At 41.5% G+C, this 20,136-nt stretch overlaps 1 protein-coding gene across 1 annotated transcript; it reads left to right on the top strand.

Annotated features, from left to right (window-relative positions):
- Positions 1–1,118: 1,118 nt before the first annotated feature.
- PRPF18 (pre-mRNA processing factor 18) lies at positions 1,119–18,602 on the top strand. The gene is made up of 10 exons (XM_056515348.1): positions 1,119–1,242; positions 3,049–3,126; positions 6,017–6,121; positions 7,343–7,456; positions 9,266–9,412; positions 11,103–11,171; positions 11,914–12,054; positions 12,511–12,582; positions 15,512–15,667; positions 17,970–18,602. Exons 1-10 carry the CDS (start codon positions 1,177–1,179, stop codon positions 18,048–18,050), a joined length of 1,029 nt encoding a protein of 342 aa, XP_056371323.1. The 5' UTR covers positions 1,119–1,176; the 3' UTR covers positions 18,051–18,602.
- Positions 18,603–20,136: the final 1,534 nt, after the last annotated feature.

The following is a 20,136-nucleotide window of genomic DNA, read 5'->3' as shown; positions in this document are numbered from 1 at the left end:
GCCACTGAAAAATTGTGGTTACAGCTCTCCAAAACAGCTACTGAGGCAGTGGAACTTACAATGGGGAAAGACAAGGAAGAAATCTGTGATGATCTACAGGTAAAAAAAAAATCTGAGAGGAGTTCTTACTCATTCTTTAAAGTGTTTTCTGGACCCTTTGGACTTTACAAACCACAGGGTGAAAATAGCTGGAGAAAATAAAGTAAATAAGGAAAACAAGAGATTTCTTGATGTTACTACCTGAGTCACAAATGCTGAGTGGCTGATGACAGAAGAAAGCATTTAGCTCTGGGATGTGCACACTAAGGAACTGGGTCCCTATCAGCTATCTCAGTCCTCAAGGCCTGAAGGAAGCAGATACCAAATATCACAGGCATCCCACCTTCCTACATGGCATTTGCACCTTGTGTGGCTGGCCAGTAATCAGGCTCATTGAATCGTTTAGGTTGAAAAAAAACTCTAAAATAATCAAATCCAATCATTAACTCTGCTAAGTCCACCAACAACTGTATCTCCAAGTGCCACATCTACACATCTTTTAAATACCTCCCAGGACGGTGACTCCACCACTTCCGTGGACAGCCTGTCCCAGTGCTTGACAACTTTTGGGGAAGAAATTTTTCCTAATACCTGAGGCCATGATTTATCTGATATTAGCTGCCATCTGCAACCAAGGCCCATCACAAGGCACTGTACAAACACAGTCAGAGAGACTTTTCCCCAAAAATTTTTCAAGCTAAACAGAGAAGACAGCTGAATAAATTGCACGCAGACTCTCTTTAGAGAACCTATCAAACACTCCTTTGTAAAACCAGCTGTACTAAAAAAGGGAAAGACCCCTGTAAAAATCATATTCCACCTCTTTTGCTACATTCCTTGATAGAAAGCATCTGTATTTTGGCTCTGTCTCACACTTACCGTCATTATACTGTCTGTGTATCACTTTAAATAATCTACTTCCAACAACAGTATGATATTACATGGATACTGAAGAAACTTTTCTTGATATCCAACCTGAACATCTCCCGGCACAGCCCGAGGCCCTCTCGTCCCGCCCTGTCACTTGTCACTCGGGAGGGGCCCCCAGTCCTCCCAGCCGCCAGGGGGCGCTGCGCGGCGCCGCGGCCTCTCCGGAAGTGACGTTGTTGTTTTGCTGCGGCGCTTCCCGAGGCCGCCATGGACATCCTGAAGCGAGAGATCAGCAGGAAGCGCCAGCAGCTGGAGGAGAAGGAGCTCCTGGGGGTGAGGGCGGCCGCCGTGGACAGCAGGAGCCGCCCGGGGTGTGGGCCCGCGGGAAGGCGGCGGGCTGAGGCGGGAGCGGCCCGGGATGGGCCGGGGAAGGGGCGCGGAGCGGCCCAGGGCCGGGTTTGCCGAACCCGGGATGGGCCAGGATGGGATCGGGCAGGAGCCAGGAGGAGTTTGGGGGCGCGGATGCAGCCTGGCTTCAGCCCCGCTGTGTTCCGTGGGGTTTGGGGCTTGTTTAGTTTATTTCGGGCATCCAGAGATGGGAAAAGTCAGTGCGGACTTTGGTGAACAGAAGATGGTTTCTTTCCTTCCCTCAGCTTTCTGTCCGTACCCGTGCAGGGTCTGAGCGGCGTGTGCGCGCCTAAAAACCCCATATCCGGGCAGGGTGTGAGCTCTGTGTGTGTCCTTAAAAACCCCATACCCGGGCAGGATGTGAGCAGTGTGTGTGTGCCTAAAAACCCCATACCCGGGCAGGATGTGAGCAGTGTGTGTGTGCCTAAAAACCCCATACCCGGGCAGGATGTGAGCAGTGTGTGTGTGCCTAAAAACCCCATACCCAGGCAGGATGTGAGCAGTGTGTGTGTGCCTAAAAACCCCATACCCAGGCAGGGTGTGAGCAGTGTGTGTGTGCCTAAAAACCCATACCCAGGCAGGATGTGAGCAGTGTGTGTGTGCCTAAAAACCCCATACCCGGGCAGGGTGTGAGCAGTGTGTGTGTGCCTAAAAACCCCATACCCGGGCAGGATGTGAGCAGTGTGTGTGTGCCTAAAAACCCCATACCCAGGCAGGGTGTGAGCAGTGTGTGTGTGCCTAAAAACCCATACCCAGGCAGGATGTGAGCAGTGTGTGTGTGCCTAAAAACCCCATACCCAGGCAGGATGTGAGCAGTGTGTGTGTGCCTAAAAACCCCATACCCAGGCAGGGTGTGAGCAGTGTATGTGTGCTTAAAAACCCCATACCCGGGCAGGATGTGAGCAGTGTGTGTGTGCTTAAAAACCCCATACCCTGGCAGGGTGTGAGCAGTGTGTGTGTGCCTAAAAACCCCATACCCAGGCAGGGTGTGAGCAGTGTGTGTGTGCCTAAAAACCCCATACCCGGGCAGGATGTGAGCAGTGTGTGTGTGCCTAAAATCTCCATACCCAGGCAGGGTGTGAGGGTGTGTGTGTGTGTTTGTGTGCCTAAAAACCCCACACTACACCTTTCAGGGGTGTCTAATTTTGAGTTTTGGTATCAGGGACTGAAGCAGGGAGCTGCAGTCACAGGCTGTTGTACATCAGGCAAAGCATAAAGGACAAAGTCACTAATCAAGGAAAATGCTTTGGGGTGTTCACATTTTCCAGCTGCTGTGTATTTGGAATGTCTTTTCAGGTGCATTTCTACAAAGCTGCTCCAAGTAAGCCTATCAAATATTGTGTGTAAAGGTGATCTCTCCCACTTCCTTGGTTTAATGTCAATTGATGTGTTTAGTGTGGTTTATCTAAACAACCTGGGCCTGGTTGTGCACCAGTCTGAAGTGAATCTTTACACACCAAAGATCACCAAGGCCTTACATAACAAAAAACTTGGGTTTTCTAAAGTGCTGGCAAGCACATTATACTTTTAATTCTGCTTATACATATATCCTGCAAAGTAACTTTATATTGCTGATTTCAGAGGTGCTTCCAACTAGTTCCCTTTCTGTGGCAATGTAGGCATCTCTGGGAAAGGATGTAGCTGAATTCACCATGCCAAGTAAGAAAGTTTGAGCCATTTTTGCTCAACCATGCAAAACTGTGAACTGGTAACAGCTCTCCTCTCTTTTAGGGAAATAAGAAGTATTTCAAACGCAGTGAGTTAGCTAAAAAGGAAGAAGAGGCATACTTCCAGAGATGTGGCTACAAGGTATGGAAACTGTTCTTCCAGGACTTGGTGTGTTTATTTTGAAGTCTGCTTTTTTCTTTTTTTATCAATAATATCAATGTTGTTAATGATAATTGTTGTTCTTTGTTCAATCTGTTGATGTTATACATTAGCCTGTAAATGAGAAGCCACCTGGAGAGGTATGACTTTGCAAAACCATTTTTAATGCAGGAAAAGATATGCATGACATACAGCTATTTAAGTTTGTGTTATGGTTTGGATTTCTTTTTGTTTTGGTTTTTTTTTTGTTTGTTTTTATTTGTGGAAAGCATGAAGTGGTTTGGGATCAAAGCTTGTCTTCCTTTCTCATTAAATTGTGCTGTTAGGCATGGACACTGGATCTGATACAGCCACCTTCCTCCCCTTATTGAGAAAAATGGATACATTTGGATAATTTTAGCCGATCTTCCTTGTCAAAATGTCCAAAAGAAATCAGTATAGTGTGAGTGTGCATCTGCCAACTCTCCTAAATTTGTATTTGGGTTTTGGCCATTAACCACCCAGCACTGAAGCTATGCAACAACAGCATTTATGTTCTTGCTGGCAAAATATTAGAAACAATTGGTAACCTCGGGTGCATTTTGCAGCAAATGGGTGATCTGGAAGGCTTTATCTGCCTTGTAATGGTGTCAGGGCAAGAGTTTACTGAAATGGAAAGAATGTTGTTGTCCTTTAAAAGTGTGTGTGCCTGCCTGCCTGCCTGACTGGGTGTCTGGGAGGGGGGATGCATTCCCTGGGGAGGACAGTTTCATAATCTTGTTTGCTGTTAGAGGGCACAAATAGGATCTTTGTTTTCAAGTGACCTTTACCCAGTTAGTGACTTATTCTGAAACCTTGATCTGTTTGTGCATATTTGAACATCAATGCCAAAATGATTCTCAGAACGCGCAGCGTAAAGTCCTGGGAAAGCTCTGTGAGTCCAGCTGCTCTTCTGAGTGGAGATGGCTGCCTGATGCCTTTGGAGCACTAGCTTGAATTCTTCAGAACCTGATGTGGTTAAAGGGGTGCTACCTGTGCTGCTGCAGCACCAGTTTTGGTGTGAAATGAAACCCTGGAAATGGTTTTAAAATAAGTTACTTTGTTAAATTTAGTATCTTTTTAGAGCCTCCCAGATTTCTGCATTTGCTTTTTACTCTGGTAACAAGACATGGAACACAGACTAATTTTCTTTTAAATTCAGATACTTTTTTACTTTGCTTAGACTTAATAATTCGTAATAATTTCGCTTGCTTGAAGAAAGCACTGGAACAAAAATAACAGTGGTAAAGATACTGCTTATAACTTGGAGTCCAGCTGACAGAATGGATCAAATCTTTTCTTCCTGTGCTGCTATCTCTTTATGATTTCAAGGATGATTGTAAGTTTAAAATTGTATGTATCCTTCTGCTCTGGGAGTATATTTTTAAAAACAAGATTTTTACACCATTCTTCCATATTTTCTGTCCCCTGTCAATTCCTTCTTCACTGCGTTGATGGAAATTTTGTTTTCCTCCTCCCTTTATGTGTTAAACGTTGATTTAAATGCCTTTCCCTTGTTCATTCCAAACACCTGTAGTTGTAGGATTGACTTTTCTGTGTTTGCTAATACAGCATTGAGTGTAGATTTGTGGCTGAATCTTGTAGCTGGAGCCCCAGGGGTGGATCCTGCCAGCCTCATGGAGTCACACTGACACCTGAGCAAGGCTTTCACCATGGCCTGAAAGAATAAAATAGCCTCTTTAACAAAATAAATTCTGTCCGGTACCTTCCTCAAATTGATCAACCCAAGTACAGGCTGCCCATGCACAGGGAATTCTGCAGGCTGCTTTAGCATTAATTGGATTGTTTCCCTTTTAACAAATACAGAAAGGAAATAAATTAAGAAAAAACAAGATATGAGTGAAAGCTGAAGATGTTTCTTTATTATAGGAATATTACCAGCTCCTGCTGTCAGAAGTGTTGAATTTGAGCTTATACAGGGAACTGTAGTTACATGGCTGCTGTCTCAAAGTTACTTTGATCAAAGAGTTGTTTTGCATTATTAAAATACTGAATAATGAAGAAGGAATGCTCTCTTTGATTCAGGGGCCTCCTTTTAGACTAAGAGAAGTTGTTAATGATATCCTGATCCTATGAGGAGTTGTGTCTTTTTGGGCTGGTTTTTTTTTTTTTTTTTTTTACCTGCAAGAACCTGCCGATTTTGTTAGAGAGGTGCGTTACTTAAAACAAGGTTAGAGAGGTGTATTACCTCCCAAAACCCAACAGAAACTGGATCACTGCTAACTGTGCTCAGCTCACTGAAGCTGCAGGTAATAAACACTGCAACTGACACTGACCCTGGAAGAAGCAGCTCCACTCTCACCCTACTATGGGGTTTTCCTTCCTGTCCTTCTGTCTGCATGTGCTGGTCCTGGGGAGCTGGATGAGGAAATGAAGTGGGCTGGGAACAGTACCAGTGTTTCTGTTTGTCAGAGTATTTTCTGTTCAAATTATTTCCCCCTTCTGGTTCATCCCACAGTGATGCAAATGGTCTTGCATAGGTAGGAAGGATGGAACAGGGGCAGGAATCAACAGGCAGAGGGTGGATTTGCTATTTTTGGCACCAGTGCTGGCATTTGCCTGCTAAAGTGACAGCCAGACTTCAGCTATTGTCCTTTCTGTTTGTTGGAGAGACTGCTTCTTGCAGCCTGCAGAAGTGTTAGTTAATTACTGATGCTATCAAGAACTTTTATTGTTCTATGAGATGTAATTAGGAACCATAAAACTATGAAACTAAAGGTTTTTATTGTCCTATTAAAGTCTGTGTTCCAGAGTTCTGTATCTTGCCATCATTGCTTAAGAAAATGTGGGTTTCTTTCCATTGCACATGAGTAACTATGTCTGTTGAATGTAGGTACAGCAGCAGGAAGAGGAGGAGAAACCACTGGCTACATCAAATCCAGTGCTGGAACTCGAACTGGCAGAGGAAAAGTTACCAATGACTCTTTCCAGACAGGAGGTAAAATCAATCACCATAAACTGCTTGAGTTTACAGCAAATGCACCTGAAATTTCTTGTTAGGGCTGTTCCATCCAGTGAACTGTACTTTCAATTAAGCTTCCATTTTTGTACTCAGCAGTTAATTAATGATCATCTTTTCTTATCAGGGCTCTGCTGTCCAATTGAGTGCATAGGGAGGTACAGATGGGTAGAACTTCTCTGTTACAGGGATTTACATAGATTTTTGTATAACATGTTACAGCTCTTTCAGAGTCATACCCTGAATATCAACATTATCCTTGGATGGTACTGAAGATGGTATGCTGACTTTTCCCAAGATTTTTTTTTTTTCTCTGAGCTTCTTTTCTTTGTAACTCATTGGTCTGAACACAAATTTAGAAACTAAGTTTTGGAAGTCCACCTTAGCCTCTAGAAGAAACAGTCCTAAAGCCAGACCAGCTGGGATGTTCTTTGCCTTTTTTAAGGATAAAAATGCCTATGTGGATTTAAGTTCATAAACAGGTCCACACCCTAAAGCAGAAGCAGGAAGTTCAGAAGTACAGAATAACACTCTAATCTTGGGAATATTGAAATTCACAGCTGAGGTCATCCAAGCATGTCACATCACCCCTTTATTTGTCAGGATATACAGGTTTTTACAGGACTTGTAATGGGGACTGTTGGTTTTGTGTTTGGTTTGAGGTTTGAGTCAAGTTAAGGGAGGCTTTTTCACTTCTGTTATATCTACTTTTAAAGTAACTATCTCATTAGATTTTGGGAATCCATATTTCCCAAATGCTTAATGATGGATAATCTCATAGCTGTGCTGGGGCAACCTGTAGCCCAGTTCATATTTTTATTGCCAAGATAGCTAGGTGAGTGAGATTATTGTCAAGTTCCTTTGTGATTTTGAAAATGGTTTTTAAGCTCTGCCAGAGGGATGATTTTTGTGTATTTGTTTGAACAAGTCAGAGCAGGAAGAAGTTCAGCTGTATCAAACAGCCTGGGATTTTATGCAAAATTTGGATCACTAATATTTGGAATGACCTTTCACTGAAATACCGTGGGAATTTTATATTTAGATTGTAAAGTGTCTGGAACATTTTTCTACTGCTTAAAATATTGCCATTTCCTCTCCAGTCCAGCTCAGCTTGTTATTCTAAGCAAAGTAAATAAATCTGTCATTCTGGATTTTATTTTGCTTCCTTTATGCGTCAGGGAGTGCTTTGATTCTTTTCAGGTTATCAGGAGGTTACGAGAGAGGGGTGAGCCCATCAGGCTGTTTGGAGAAACTGATTATGATGCATTTCAACGTCTGAGGAAGATAGAAATTCTTGCACCTGAAGTGAACAAGGTGAGACTGGCTCTTAGATGCTTATTTGTATTGGGGTAATTAATAAATGACCATAGAAAAGTTACTGAAAATAATTTTCAGGAGGAGGAGGTAATAGACAGCAAAGAATATGTGCTCTTGTGGGCTTTTTTTTCGAGTGTGGGTTTTTTTTTTTTTTTTTTTTTTTTTTTTTTTTTTAGGTTTTTTTTTTGTTGTTTTTTTTCCTGGAAAACTGTTAAATATCAGAGTTTTATGCACAATTACAATTATGTTCAGAGTTCAGCCCTAGAAACATACCAGGCCCTTGTCAGTTGGAAAAGGGGCCTTCAGGTGGCACTAATACCTCAGCTTGTCCTGCCCCTGCTTTTTAATGAGCAGAGAACAGTAATTTACTGTTAAAATAATCCTGTATTTGTGATTATGGGCACCCCTGAGAAGGCACAGGTAAGAGCAGGACTGCATACTGTCTCTCTGGGATAGAAAAGATTTTTCAAATCCCTGGTTTCCAGAGCTATAACTTGCTACAGAAATGTCATTTTTCCCCCTTCCCTTTAAAGCAGCTATCAACTCAAAAACTGACATGAAGATACAATTAATTTATTTATTTTGTATTAAGAAATGATCAGTTAAGAGATACAATTGGAGTTTGTTTTGCATTCACTATTAACCAAATTTACAGCCTTACTAACAGAGTGGCAGTTTGCATTTTCTTCCCTAATTTGTATCTAACTGAATTGTTTCAAATATCTTTCCTGGGGCTGCCCATAAAAGGAAAGCCTTTTCCTCTCCAGGTCTTTAAAATGAAAGTAAACAGATCTAGAAATAGAAGGTCTGCTAATGAAAGTTTCCCCTCCAGCGACATCGGTCACAGGAGCAGGATTAGGAAATAGAGAGCCCATAAATAGGGTTGTGCTGGATTTTTGTGACATGATTCAGTCACTTCTGTTGCTGTCTAGGGGGATTCTGCATGTCGCTTAGTCAATCAGCCTTGTGGTTCAGACATTTTCAGAGTAACTAAATGATTAATAGAAGTGCTCCAGACAGGCAAGTATGATGATGGAAGAGGGGAAGTAACTGTGCATATCCATTCCCTGTGGAGTGGCTGAATTTATCTGAGAGTAAGAAATGTCATACTTCTTTATAAAGCTTTATATTTTATGTCTCAAGATGAGAAGGCAAATCCTTCAACTGTGGTTAAGGCAAGTTCTGTGTTATATTTGAAAGGACCTTTTAACTTTATATATATGGTTTTAAACGGATTCTGGTTTTTTTAGTTACCCCTTTTAAAGATGAGGGTTTTAAACAGTGAATCTACATAAAACATTCTGCTGTGTTTAAATAATTAGTAATAAAGGGAAACAACATTATTGTTTTATGTCTGGCAATGAAGGAGTGAGACTTATTTACACCATTTTTCAGGGCAGATGTGAAGACTTGTAGAGCTGATGCTGGTTGTGGTCTGGTTTTCATTTGTTTTTGGGGTGGTTCAGTACTTGGAGAAAATAACTTGAAGAAAGTCCTAGAGGCTGATTCCATCCTCCAGGCTTTTTTTTTTTTTTTTTTTTTTTTTTTTGTGAAAATACTGTAAAAAGTATTTTTCTTAGGTATGAGCACTTCAGAAGTTCATTCACCTGCTTTTTGTTAAGTGCTGAAGCAGAAACTATTCTTGGAGTTCTGTTAAATAAACAACAACACTAAACCTTTATGAGTGTTTTTACAGAATTTGAACTGTGAACAGAAGTGGGATGCTCACAGTGGCAGTACTGAACTGCTTTTATTTACCTGAGGGTTTTCTTAATAAATCAGTCTTTTATCTTTTCTGATTTCTAGGGTCTGAGAAATGACCTGAAGGCTGCTTTGGATAAGATTGATCAGCAGTACCTGAATGAAATTGTAGGTGGCCAAGAAGCAGGAGATGATGACTCCCAGAATGACCTGAAAGTCCACGAGGAGAATACTACCATTGAAGAACTAGAAGTATGGGATAGATCATAACTAAGGAATGTTAGATGTAGTATATTGCTGTGAGAAGGCTTCAGGATGGTTTAGATAAAGTTGTCTTCTTTCAACAGCTGACTTAGGCATTTTGAAGTATTCTTAAGGGGAAAGTTTAGGTTTCTAAGCCTGGAGTTGCATTGTAGATATCAACAAAAGACAAGTGAAAATTCAAGTGGTCTTTGTTCACAACACTTCATCCCAAAGGGGACAGGTGATGCCTGCAAAATATTCATTCTCCAGGGATTTCAGAAGTAGAGAATTTAATTGCAATACATTACCTGGTCATATATGCCAAAGCCTTTTAAATGAATATTTGAGAGGGTAATAAGATCAGTACCAATTAATTTTGGGTATACAAGGAAAAGGGACTCTGTAAAATAGACACACAGAGAGAATGTTTGATATGAAAACATCTAGGACAAAAAAAAAAAAAGAGCATCAGAAGTAGGCAGACCACAGGAAATATAAGAAGTGCAGAGATAATGTGTCCCAGAAACTTGAGTGCAAATGGCTGCTCTGTTCTGAAAGAATCCCATGGTGTTTGTGTGAGTGAGTGGAGAGTAAGTGCCAGGAAATGCATTCAGCACCTGGTATTTCAGGATAATGTTTTGAAAAGCACATTAACTTGAGCTGAAGACTTTTACCCTTAATCTTCAAAACACTTTGCAGGAGTTAATCTTAATAACGTCCTTCCAAAAGAGAGTTTAAGAAATAATGCGATTTATAACTGAAAGCTGAAGTGAATACATTATTATTAAGAGATAGTCGGGGGTTTTTCTTATGGTGCCAAGGTTCTGGTTTAAAATAACTGCAGTACCAGAATGGATAGCAGCATTGTATTGGAGCTGCATTTTATTGATCTGTTAGCTCTCAAAATAACCCCTTGTTGTGGGAGTAGGGCAGGCTTGGTTTGAGCCGTGCAAACAATCTTTTTAGAAAAAGTTGGAAAATGCCGCGTCTTAATTTTGTGTTATTTCAGCTGCATTGCCTTGAGCATAAAGGCTTAAAAAGAATTGATTCCTAACCTAAAAGATGTTTAAAATAAAAGTCACTTTGGAAATGTGAGGGCAGTGGAAATAGATTATAATCCAACTGTGCCTACTGGAAAATGTTTATAAAACTTTCTGTTTTGAGATTTTCGGTGGATGGTGGAATACTGGAGCATACAGCTGGGCATTTTTTTAGTGATTTGTTGCTTGGTTTTGCATTTTTAAAAATTTTTTATTATTTTTTAATATTTGTTCCCTCAAATTCACAGTTGCAATTAAATGATAAAAAGCCCCAGTACATCAGAGAATTGAAATAGCATAACAAAATAGTTAGGTTAATTGATGGCTTTGGGGATCTCAAAAAATGCAGTTCACCCCCACTGTTCCTCTTAATACAGTGCTGTCAGACAGCTGCTAATTATAATAATAACTTAGTAGTTAATGACTGAAGAATTACTTTTGCATTGACTTTTCAGAAGTAGTCATATTGGGATTGTGATGTGAATGTTTTTAATAGATTAACGAATTTCAGTAGCATTTGTAGCTGTTTCATGGCCAATGCTTGGGATTTCTGATGGAATTTATTGCAGTTCATAGTGCAGTGAACCATGCTCTGCTGTGGTGGTGCTGGCAGACTAGACAAAGTAGACATAATGGCCCTTTTTTTTCCCCCATTCCAGGCTTTGGGAGAATCCTTAGGACAGGGTGATGATCACTATGACATGGACATCATAACAAAGTTTTTGAAGGTAATAGACTCTAATTAGTTTGTAGTTGTGTCATATTATTACTGCCATGCAGATACAGTTCAAGTTTGGAAGGGTGGATTTCAGCTGCTTGAGAGGAAAATCTCACATGATATGTGTAAGATGTGGGTTTTTTGAAATGCTTGGCACTCTGCAGCCTTTGTTAGTCACAACAGTGACTTGTGCCAGATCTGGGAAAGAGCTCTTGGGAGAGCAGCGTTCTTCAAAATCTGCTCCTGCTTTTCCAGACAAAATAAATATGGTTTTGATTTTCATGTGATATTTGAGGAAGTTGTCTGTAGTTGCCTCTGTGTAGTACTGTGGCATCAAAACCTTTGGAGGAGTTTCTTTGGAACAGTGCAAACTAAATTGGAATGTCACCTAATACTGTTAGTGAAATTAGAGAGTTTTAAAGGAAGTCCACAGGTTCAAGTGGATGGCAGGAAGTTGTTTCCTTGTTTCCTGGCAAGAAACCTGTGTTGCCTCTCAGCTGAGTCAGCCAGTGTCTTTGTAACTGTTGTGGTGATCAAAGTCACAGCAAGTGTAGAAGCTTTAATTTGTGTGTGTACATATAAGATAAGAGTGTTGTTTCTGTCCCTCCTTGCCTATCCTTCTGAAAATGGTTTTACCTTCTTGACTGAGATAAAAACTCACTCTGCCTTGGTTGCTTAGCCCTCTGTTCTATCTGATGTGCTGGGGAAGTCACTAGATGGCACCATGACACAGATGTGCTTGCTCCCTGCAGTTCCTGCTGGGAGTTTGGGCCAAGGAGTTGAATGCCAGGGAGGACTATGTGAAGCGGGGCGTGCAGGGGAAGCTGAACAGCGCCACCCAGAAGCAGACAGAGTCCTACCTGCGGCCGCTCTTCAGGAAGCTCCGCAAGAGGGTAAATCACCTCCAGTGCCACTTCAGCCTTTGCTTTCCCAGGACCCAGCATCAGTGCCCTCTCTAGGGCAGTGTCAGCCTCACTGAAGGAGAGGGGATAATGAGTTGGTCACAGTTCATTATTAGAGCTTCTAATGCCCAGTTCTGACTTTATCTCAATCAGGAAAATCTGCCCACTCACTGCTTTTCCAGCTGTTTAAAGCAGCACCTGCTCCCTGGGTTGCAAACATGACAGAAAATTGGGGTTGCATTTTGCACTTTGCCATCAGCTACCAGGTGTAACCACTTAACCTCTCCTTTTCAGATCCTTCATCTGAATAATGAACATGTTTTCTTTTGTGAAACTCCTCAAGCAAGGGTAGTTGCTAAATTTTGTATAAATGCTGAATAAGATGATTTTCCTGAGCTGCTGTTCTGAAATAAATGTCTTTTTTTTCCTTTCCCCTCTCTCCTGTAGACACTTCCTGCAGACATCAAAGAATCAATAACAGATATTATTAAATTTATGTTGCAAAGAGAATATGTGAAGGTATGTTTGTTTATACTATTCCATCATGTTCACGCTATCTGGTTGTAAAAGATTGAGTTTATTGCTTCAGCATTCCCTTTTTTTTTTTTTTTTTTTTTTAAATTTTGAAGATGTATAGCTGGAAATACAACATCTGTCCCAAAAAAATTAAAAATGGTTGTGAAATGTTAGGCTCGAAGTCGTATTTGATCCACAGCCTGACAGAAGATCTTTTGAGGTTCATGAAACTGCACAGCTTTGTAAACATGAAGAAAATTTTTCTCAGAGATGGGTATATTAAGTTGCAGAGCATTCCTCTAGGGGAAACTCAATGTTCTAAGGTTAAATGAAGGTATTGAATAGTAATAGGGTGTTGATGATTAATTAATTAAGAATTAATTAAGGCAAACTGAGTTATTGAATATGAGGCACTGTCCCTTTCTTTGTCTGCACTCACATTAGGTGGCCTGGTAAGGTTGAGGTAAGTTAATGAGAAGATTTTTTTGGATGAAGTCTGCTCACTGGAGGAGGCCAAAAGTACTTTGGGACACAAGATCAAAGGGAGTTAGATTTTATTTGTAGCTTCCTTCAGAAGTGAAACTGAAATACCAATAGCATTTTCTGAAGCAGGTTGTGTATGCAGAGGAAACTGAGCTGTCTTTTGCCTTTAAATTTCTAATATTTCTTACTATTCATGTGAGGATTTGGCATAATTTGTCAAGTAAGCAAGCAAACCTGCTTTTGATGCTGAAAAAGACTTTATGTGGCCTAAGGCAAATTTAATCCAAATCATTTGGAAGCAGAACTGAACATGTGGGATGTATGATAGTGGAGTTTTAGTTTGAAGCATTTTTTTTCTCTTGGTTGTCATCATTATGTGGAAATTCCCTTTCCAATACCTTCTCAAACTAATGAGCATGCAGGAATGTGGTGTATCTCTGGGTTAATCAGCAGTGCTTCTCTCTCCTGGAGGTGCATGCCTTTAAGTAAACTTCACAGAGAGATTTTAGATGACTTGACTACACATGTGGATGTTTTGTTGCTTTGTGTGTGTTGTTTTGTTGTTTTTTTTTTTGTTACATTGGTTAATGCTTTTACAGTTACTCACATCCTTTTCAATTTTGCTTCCTAAGACACTTGTCTTTTTTTGCCTTCTCTCATCTTCTGTCTCTTTTTGCCTGCTGCTTACTTCCTGCAGCGTAGTGAATACTGTCAGCCACATATTCTTGCTGCTTTGTTAGTGGAAAAGCTTGAAAGATTTTAATTTTGAGATCAACATGTTGACAGCAGGCAAATGTCAGAATGCAAGTTGTCCACTCAGCCTTAATTAACCCTGTTGTGACAGTCCTGCAAGGGTCTTTAAATGCATGTTCACATACTGTTTCATCACAAAAGTATATTTAAGTCAGCAATTAGGTATTTGACTAAGCCTGTTCAGATTCTGCTTCATGCAGGTGATGACTATAAGCTCTGTCCCCTCTTCAGATTTGCTTTTGAGTCTGTCTGCCACCCCCTGCCTTGTTCATTATTCACCTCCCAGTTTGTTCAGTGCTAGCTGGAAAAAACCTGCACCCACTGGTCATGATTGCTGCTTCTTACTGTCCAGATTCTGAATAGGAGGTGATAAATGAACTCTATCAGTGAGTTTTGTGGCTGCTCTCTAATAGAGAAGGAATGTCCTGTTTCATGCCCTTCAGGTTTTTTCTGTAATTATATCTGTCACTTGCTGCTTCTCAGTCGTTATGTTGTGAGTTTTACTTAAGCTCACTACTACTCTTCCTTTCTCTCTTCCTTTCTGTTAATTTTCCCTTCGAGTTTTATCCATTTTCTCCCAGGAATCTTGTCTGTTACAGCTTTAAAACAGGATCTGTGCTCTTGATGGGGAAACTTGTTTTTTGACTGATTTACTGCTGCTACTGCTCTGACTTTAAGCATGGTTACAAATGTAACCTTATTTAACCATAGATGGTTGAGTGGGAAATAATCCCAGTAAACCTTAGTTTTGCTCAAGGTAACCTGACTGCCTTATCCAATTCTTTTTTTTTCACAAGGGAAAGTCCATATCCATGTTTCCCTCCAAGTTCTATGTGGAAGGTTCATTGTGCAGTTGGTTAATACCATTGTTCTGGTTTGAAGGACAGGTATCTGCCAATAAAGGCAGAAACTTCTCTTTGAAATGGAGCATGCAAACTCCCTTCCTCCAAATTATTATAATTTTGAAATTAAGGAGCTCTCAGGCAAAGATATGGGAATTAGGAATAACAATTCTTTACTAGGAAAATTAAAATAGAAATACAGTATTGCAAAGAACAATCCTCAAAACATGGACAGAGTCAGAATACAAGCTGACACCCCATCAGTCAGGGTGTTGGTAGCAGTCCCATGACTGGTGGCTGCAGTCCTCCTGCAGTGGCAGATGTGGTTCAGCTGGAGCAGTGCTCCTGTAGAAGGTGCAATTTTCCTCTGAAGGTCCAGAGATGATGTGGAAAGGTCCGGTGTTCCTCTGGAATCCAGTGGAACTAAGGTACCTTGGTGTCCAAAATCTCAGTTTTTATCCAGGTAGGAAAGGCTTGGCTCCTCCCCCTGGCTGGAGCATCTCCCAGTGGGATGATGTAATTTTATCAGTCATACAGTGGGACTGAATGGGCCAGCAGCAGATGATTTCTTCCTGGAGGGAGGATGGGTTGTGGAAAAGATAAAGATGATTGTCTCACCTTATCTTAAAGATGACCCATTAGCAGATAGTATGTGCCACGGAGAGAAGGAAATCACTGCCCCACCCAGCTTCAACTAATAGTGATAGAATACACATTCCTGGCCACATCAACCCTACGCAACCAGCAGTGACACCACATCAGAGAGGCTGGAATGGGTGTTTGGCTGCACGTGGCAGAGCAGCAGTGCTCTGTGGTGCTGCTGCTGGGGTGCTCAGTGGTTCCCTTCCTTGCAGGCCAACGACGCCTACCTGCAGATGGCCATCGGCAACGCGCCCTGGCCCATCGGCGTCACCATGGTCGGCATCCACGCGCGCACCGGCCGCGAGAAGATCTTCTCCAAGCACGTGGCCCACGTGCTCAACGACGAGACTCAGAGGAAATACATCCAGGTAATGTCAGCTCTGGAAACCCAGCAGGTCTGCTTGTGTAGGGGGATCTTTGAGAAACATCAGTGTCAGGTGGTGTGGTAAAAGGGTCCTGGAAATGGACGGGTTAATTTGGGTCAAGCATAACATCCAGGTAATAGGAATCTCATCCTGGACCTGAAGGCTCTTCAGTGCTGGGCCAGGAACAGTCTAAGGGCTTTTGCTGAGCTGCTGTGATCCTGCATGATCCCAGCAGCTGTGAAGACAGGTTTGATTCTCCTGAGGTCCCTCACTGCTTAAGTCATGCCCTAAACATGCACAGAGTTTTATACTGTGAAATTCAGTTCTTCTGACTATTTCTGCAACAAGATAAATGCATTCATTAATAAGTTCAGCAATCTGGGTCCAAAATTCCAGGTTTAGTTCCTCGTGGGCATCTTCATATCCATGTGGACTTGTGGAATTAATAGCAGTACTGTTTTTCTACTCTGTCCTTTCAACACAGTGGGTGGACAGGTCTGAGGAAACAAGCCTTCTCTTTTTGTATTGCTAAATGTGTTTGACTCTTGCCAGTTGCAGTTTCATTGAGATAAAAAACCTTCTGGGTTAACTCTGAAGCCTCCAGAGCAGCATCATGGAGCTCCTGGCAGAGGAGGTTTACATAAATGTCTTCCTTCTGCAGCAGCAGGACTCCTGTTGCTTTTCAGCTTCTGCAGATGTCTGCAAGGAAATTGCTTGCAAAATGCAACTTCCCTTCTGCTCGGAGCCTCTCTGTATTTGGGCTGCAAGTATAACCCTTGGTTTCTCTTCAACTCTGGTTTTTAATAGCATAACATGAAAAAATATCATTGTGAAGTCACAGGGACCACCAGACACTCGCAGAGACAACAAATTAAATTTGTAAAGTGGAATTATATGTAATTGGTAATTGGTATGTAATTACCTATTATTTTGTAAGGTGAAAATTGTCATGTGGATTATGCATTTTCAGAGACAGGCTCCAGTTATGCTTGGAAGTATTTAATGGATGAAATAGTTTTAAATTAATGTTGTTGTGGTCTGTGTTAATCTGCATGGTCATAATGATGAGTAATTCATAGAATCACAGAATGGTTTGGGTTGAAAGAGACCTTAAAAGACCATCAGGTTCCAACTCCCCTGGCAGGGGAGCCTTCCAGAGCAGGCTGCTCAATAATTCCAGAGCACGCTGTCCATTTGCCACTCCTGGAGCAGAAGGCTCTCTACTCTGGAGTGTTGCTTAATTTCTTATCATAGAATACCTTGTGGAAGATGTGTATGAATTCTCCTGTTTGTCCCTTCTCTGCCTTTGGGGCTACATCTGTTGGCCAAGGAAATCCTTGAGTTCATCTTTCTACTGTGAATTTCATATCTCTGCTTCTAAATTAGTCATCTCACTGAAGCACGAAGATGAAGTTGGCTTTAAACATGTGTGTTCTTCATGTTGGTTTTAAATATTGGGTCTTGTTTCACAAATTTGATTCAAATTGGAGCATGGGATATTTATTATCTGTGCTCCCAGCAGCTGCATGAAGCTAACATATTCCTGATTGCAGCACCCTGGAGTGAGAACATCCCAAACAAGGAATCATTATGGTGCTGGGACAGACTTTCCATGCTTGCCTGCATTAGAAAGGCCAAAGCATCATCCTGTTGAATCATTTTTCCCTGAGTGAGGAGCTGCCTTCCATGGGGAGAGTCTCATGACAGGGACATGACTCTGCCATCCTAGAGTACAGTGTCACTGCTAAATTACACTTCCAGCACAGCAGTTGGTTTTCTTCTTTGTTAGGCTTCTCTGTGTGACTAAAAAAAATAGTCACAGGGTTCCTGTCATGTTGGTTTTTAGCAATTGATGCCTTGAAAGAACTGAAATGTCCACATTCTTTCTCCTTGGTTGCTTCAGTTTGCTTCTGCAGTGTCCTGTGTGGTACCACAGTTCTCCTCCTGAGAAGTGTTTGGTTCTTGCCTTGGCTGTGCAGCTTGTCTTGAAATTGCTTTTTGCTCTTTAGAATTAATTTTAATATTCAGCTTTCTTGTGAATATCTTTAATTATGATATCATTTGTCCCTTGGTGATAAAGAGGGATTAAAGAATTGCTTGTAGCCTTTTTGAGTATGCTACAAACTCCTATAATATTGAAGAGAACCTCAAACTTTGAACAGAATAGCAACCAAAATAAAAATCCCAACTTCAAAATAGCAGCCTTTTCTTTTTAATTCTTAAGCTTAAGAATTCTGTAGGCTATCAAGTTTGTTCAACAGCTGCAGCCTTATTACAGAATTGTCCTTGTTTTGTTAATTCCTAGGGGCTGAAGAGGCTCATGACCATTTGCCAGAAGCACTTCCCCACAGATCCCTCTAAGTGTGTGGAGTACAACGCTCTCTGAGGCTCTGGGGGGCCAGGCTGGGACTCACATTTCAGTCTCCAGCACCCAGAGAGGATGGAAGAGGCAGAGATGGAGCCTGAACACCAACAAGAACTTGGGATGGGGTTTGCAAAAAAAACAGAAAGAAGATTTTGTTTTTTATAGCTTCCTTTTTCCAAGCCTCTTATTTTTAGGTTTATTTTGAAATCTGTGCTTTTTGCTGAACACATCCAATGTACAGCAGAGGGATGGGTTTTGAAGTGTTTAAGACCAAGACAATGACCAAGGGACAATGCACATGACAACTGCTTTTATTTCAGTTTGTTATTCAGGGAACTGTGCAGACTGAACTGTTTCCCATAATTTAGACCTTTAGGTGAGTCTCAGCCCTGCAAGGAGCATATGTGGAGCTTTTTTTGGCTGCTTTTGCATTGGAGACTGACTTGGGGAGATGATTAGAGGGAAGCAGTTGAATCTGAATCTTGGTTATTTCTGTAAATATAAAGACTTTATTGGCTAATCTTTCATGTGGTATTTATCAGGAATAAAAAAAAAAGGTTTATATATTTCTCAGCCTCAGTGCAAAGAGTTTTTGATCTTGAATGCATCTGATTTGGCTTTTTTTTTTTTTTTTTTTGTAATGACATTTTTAATATAAACCTTCTGGGCTTGGGGGAAGTAATCTTATGGCTCTTGAGGCTTTCAAATTCCATTTTTATACATCTGGAGAAAATTTTCAGTCTGCTGGGCATTGCAGAGAAAATAATTAGGACCTCCCATGACCATGAACAATATTTCTAGCAGCCACAAATCTTTACCATTGTGTATCCTGACTGGGAATGGTGAGGAAACTCATGGGAACGATGATGTCTAATTCTGCATAAACAGTGAAACACTGAAACTTTGTTAGTTTTGAGCAGAACCACTTCCTGAAGAAAAGTGTCACTATTCCATTGGATGGGTTTGGCTGGCAGCTTGGAGCAGGAGCTGGAGCCCTCTTCTCAAAGAGTGACCTGTCTCCCTTGGGTGTTCCCAGTGTGCTGTGGCACAGGGAAGATACTGGGGGATGTGAGCTGGGAGGGGTATCTTGGAGAGCTTCAGCTTCTGGAGACTCTTAGATTCTGAAGTGCTTCTTTGGACACAGGAAATTTTCAGTCTGGAGTGTTTGACCCCAGAGAAAATGTCAAGAGCTTAGAGTTTAGAAGTAATAAGATGAGGCTGATGAGACCTCACTATCTCTTGGGGGAGGAAATGGGGATTTGTGGGGAGAAGCTGGGCAGATGTCAAGAGCATAGAAGAGTTTCATTAACAGGTTTCTGGTGATTTTCTTTGCAGTGCTCAGTACTCCAGTACAGTATTCAAATATACTCTTTGGGGGCATTATTACAAGGAAACATTTGTAACACTGCAACCTTATCCCTCTCCCCACCCAGACGGTTTTCTGAACTGTTTCTAAATCTTTATCTTGACCTTAGTTTTGAACTCTGTAAATAATTGAGGGACAATATTGTCCCTTGTTCAGAAGAGCTGTAATTTCCCTGGAAACTGCAGCTAGTGAGTAGCCAGGAGATGGTTTAAGGAGCATTGTATCATCTGCTTTAGCGGGAAGTGGATTCCTTAGGGGATCTCTAATAGTGCTAGATGGATTTTTCCTTCCTGCCTCAGAGCTAATTATTGAGAATTTTAATGGTACCCTGAGTGCTGGCTTGAGTGGGGATGCACCTCCTGTAGGGATGTGAATTTGAGGTTGGAATGTCTTAGTCTGCTCAGGTTTTAAGGAATGCAGTTTAAGCAATGTGCCTCCTTGCTGACAGTCCCTGAAATACAGCTGCCTTGCTTGAATGAATCCCATGACAGAACTTTATCCCCTTGCAATCCATGGAATGGTGCTGTATGGGGAGCTGAGGAGCTGGGAACTACTTTCTCACGGCATATCCCTGTAAGAGTTTCCAGCTGTCCAGCACGTGAGAGCCAGCTCTGCTCCTCAGGGGATGGCTGGCCGGGGGACACTGTTACAGCAGCTGCTTTTCATCATCCCTGTGAGGCTCTTTGCAGCTGGATGGCCCCAAATTGCAGCTACCAGACCGTGATCAAATAGTTAATAATG

This window comes from Oenanthe melanoleuca, chromosome 1A (genome assembly GCF_029582105.1).
Source record: "Oenanthe melanoleuca isolate GR-GAL-2019-014 chromosome 1A, OMel1.0, whole genome shotgun sequence".
NCBI classification, from domain to species: Eukaryota; Metazoa; Chordata; class Aves; order Passeriformes; family Muscicapidae; genus Oenanthe; species Oenanthe melanoleuca.
The sequence above is the reverse complement of the archived record's forward strand: the minus strand, read 5'-3'. Positions and strand labels throughout refer to the sequence as shown.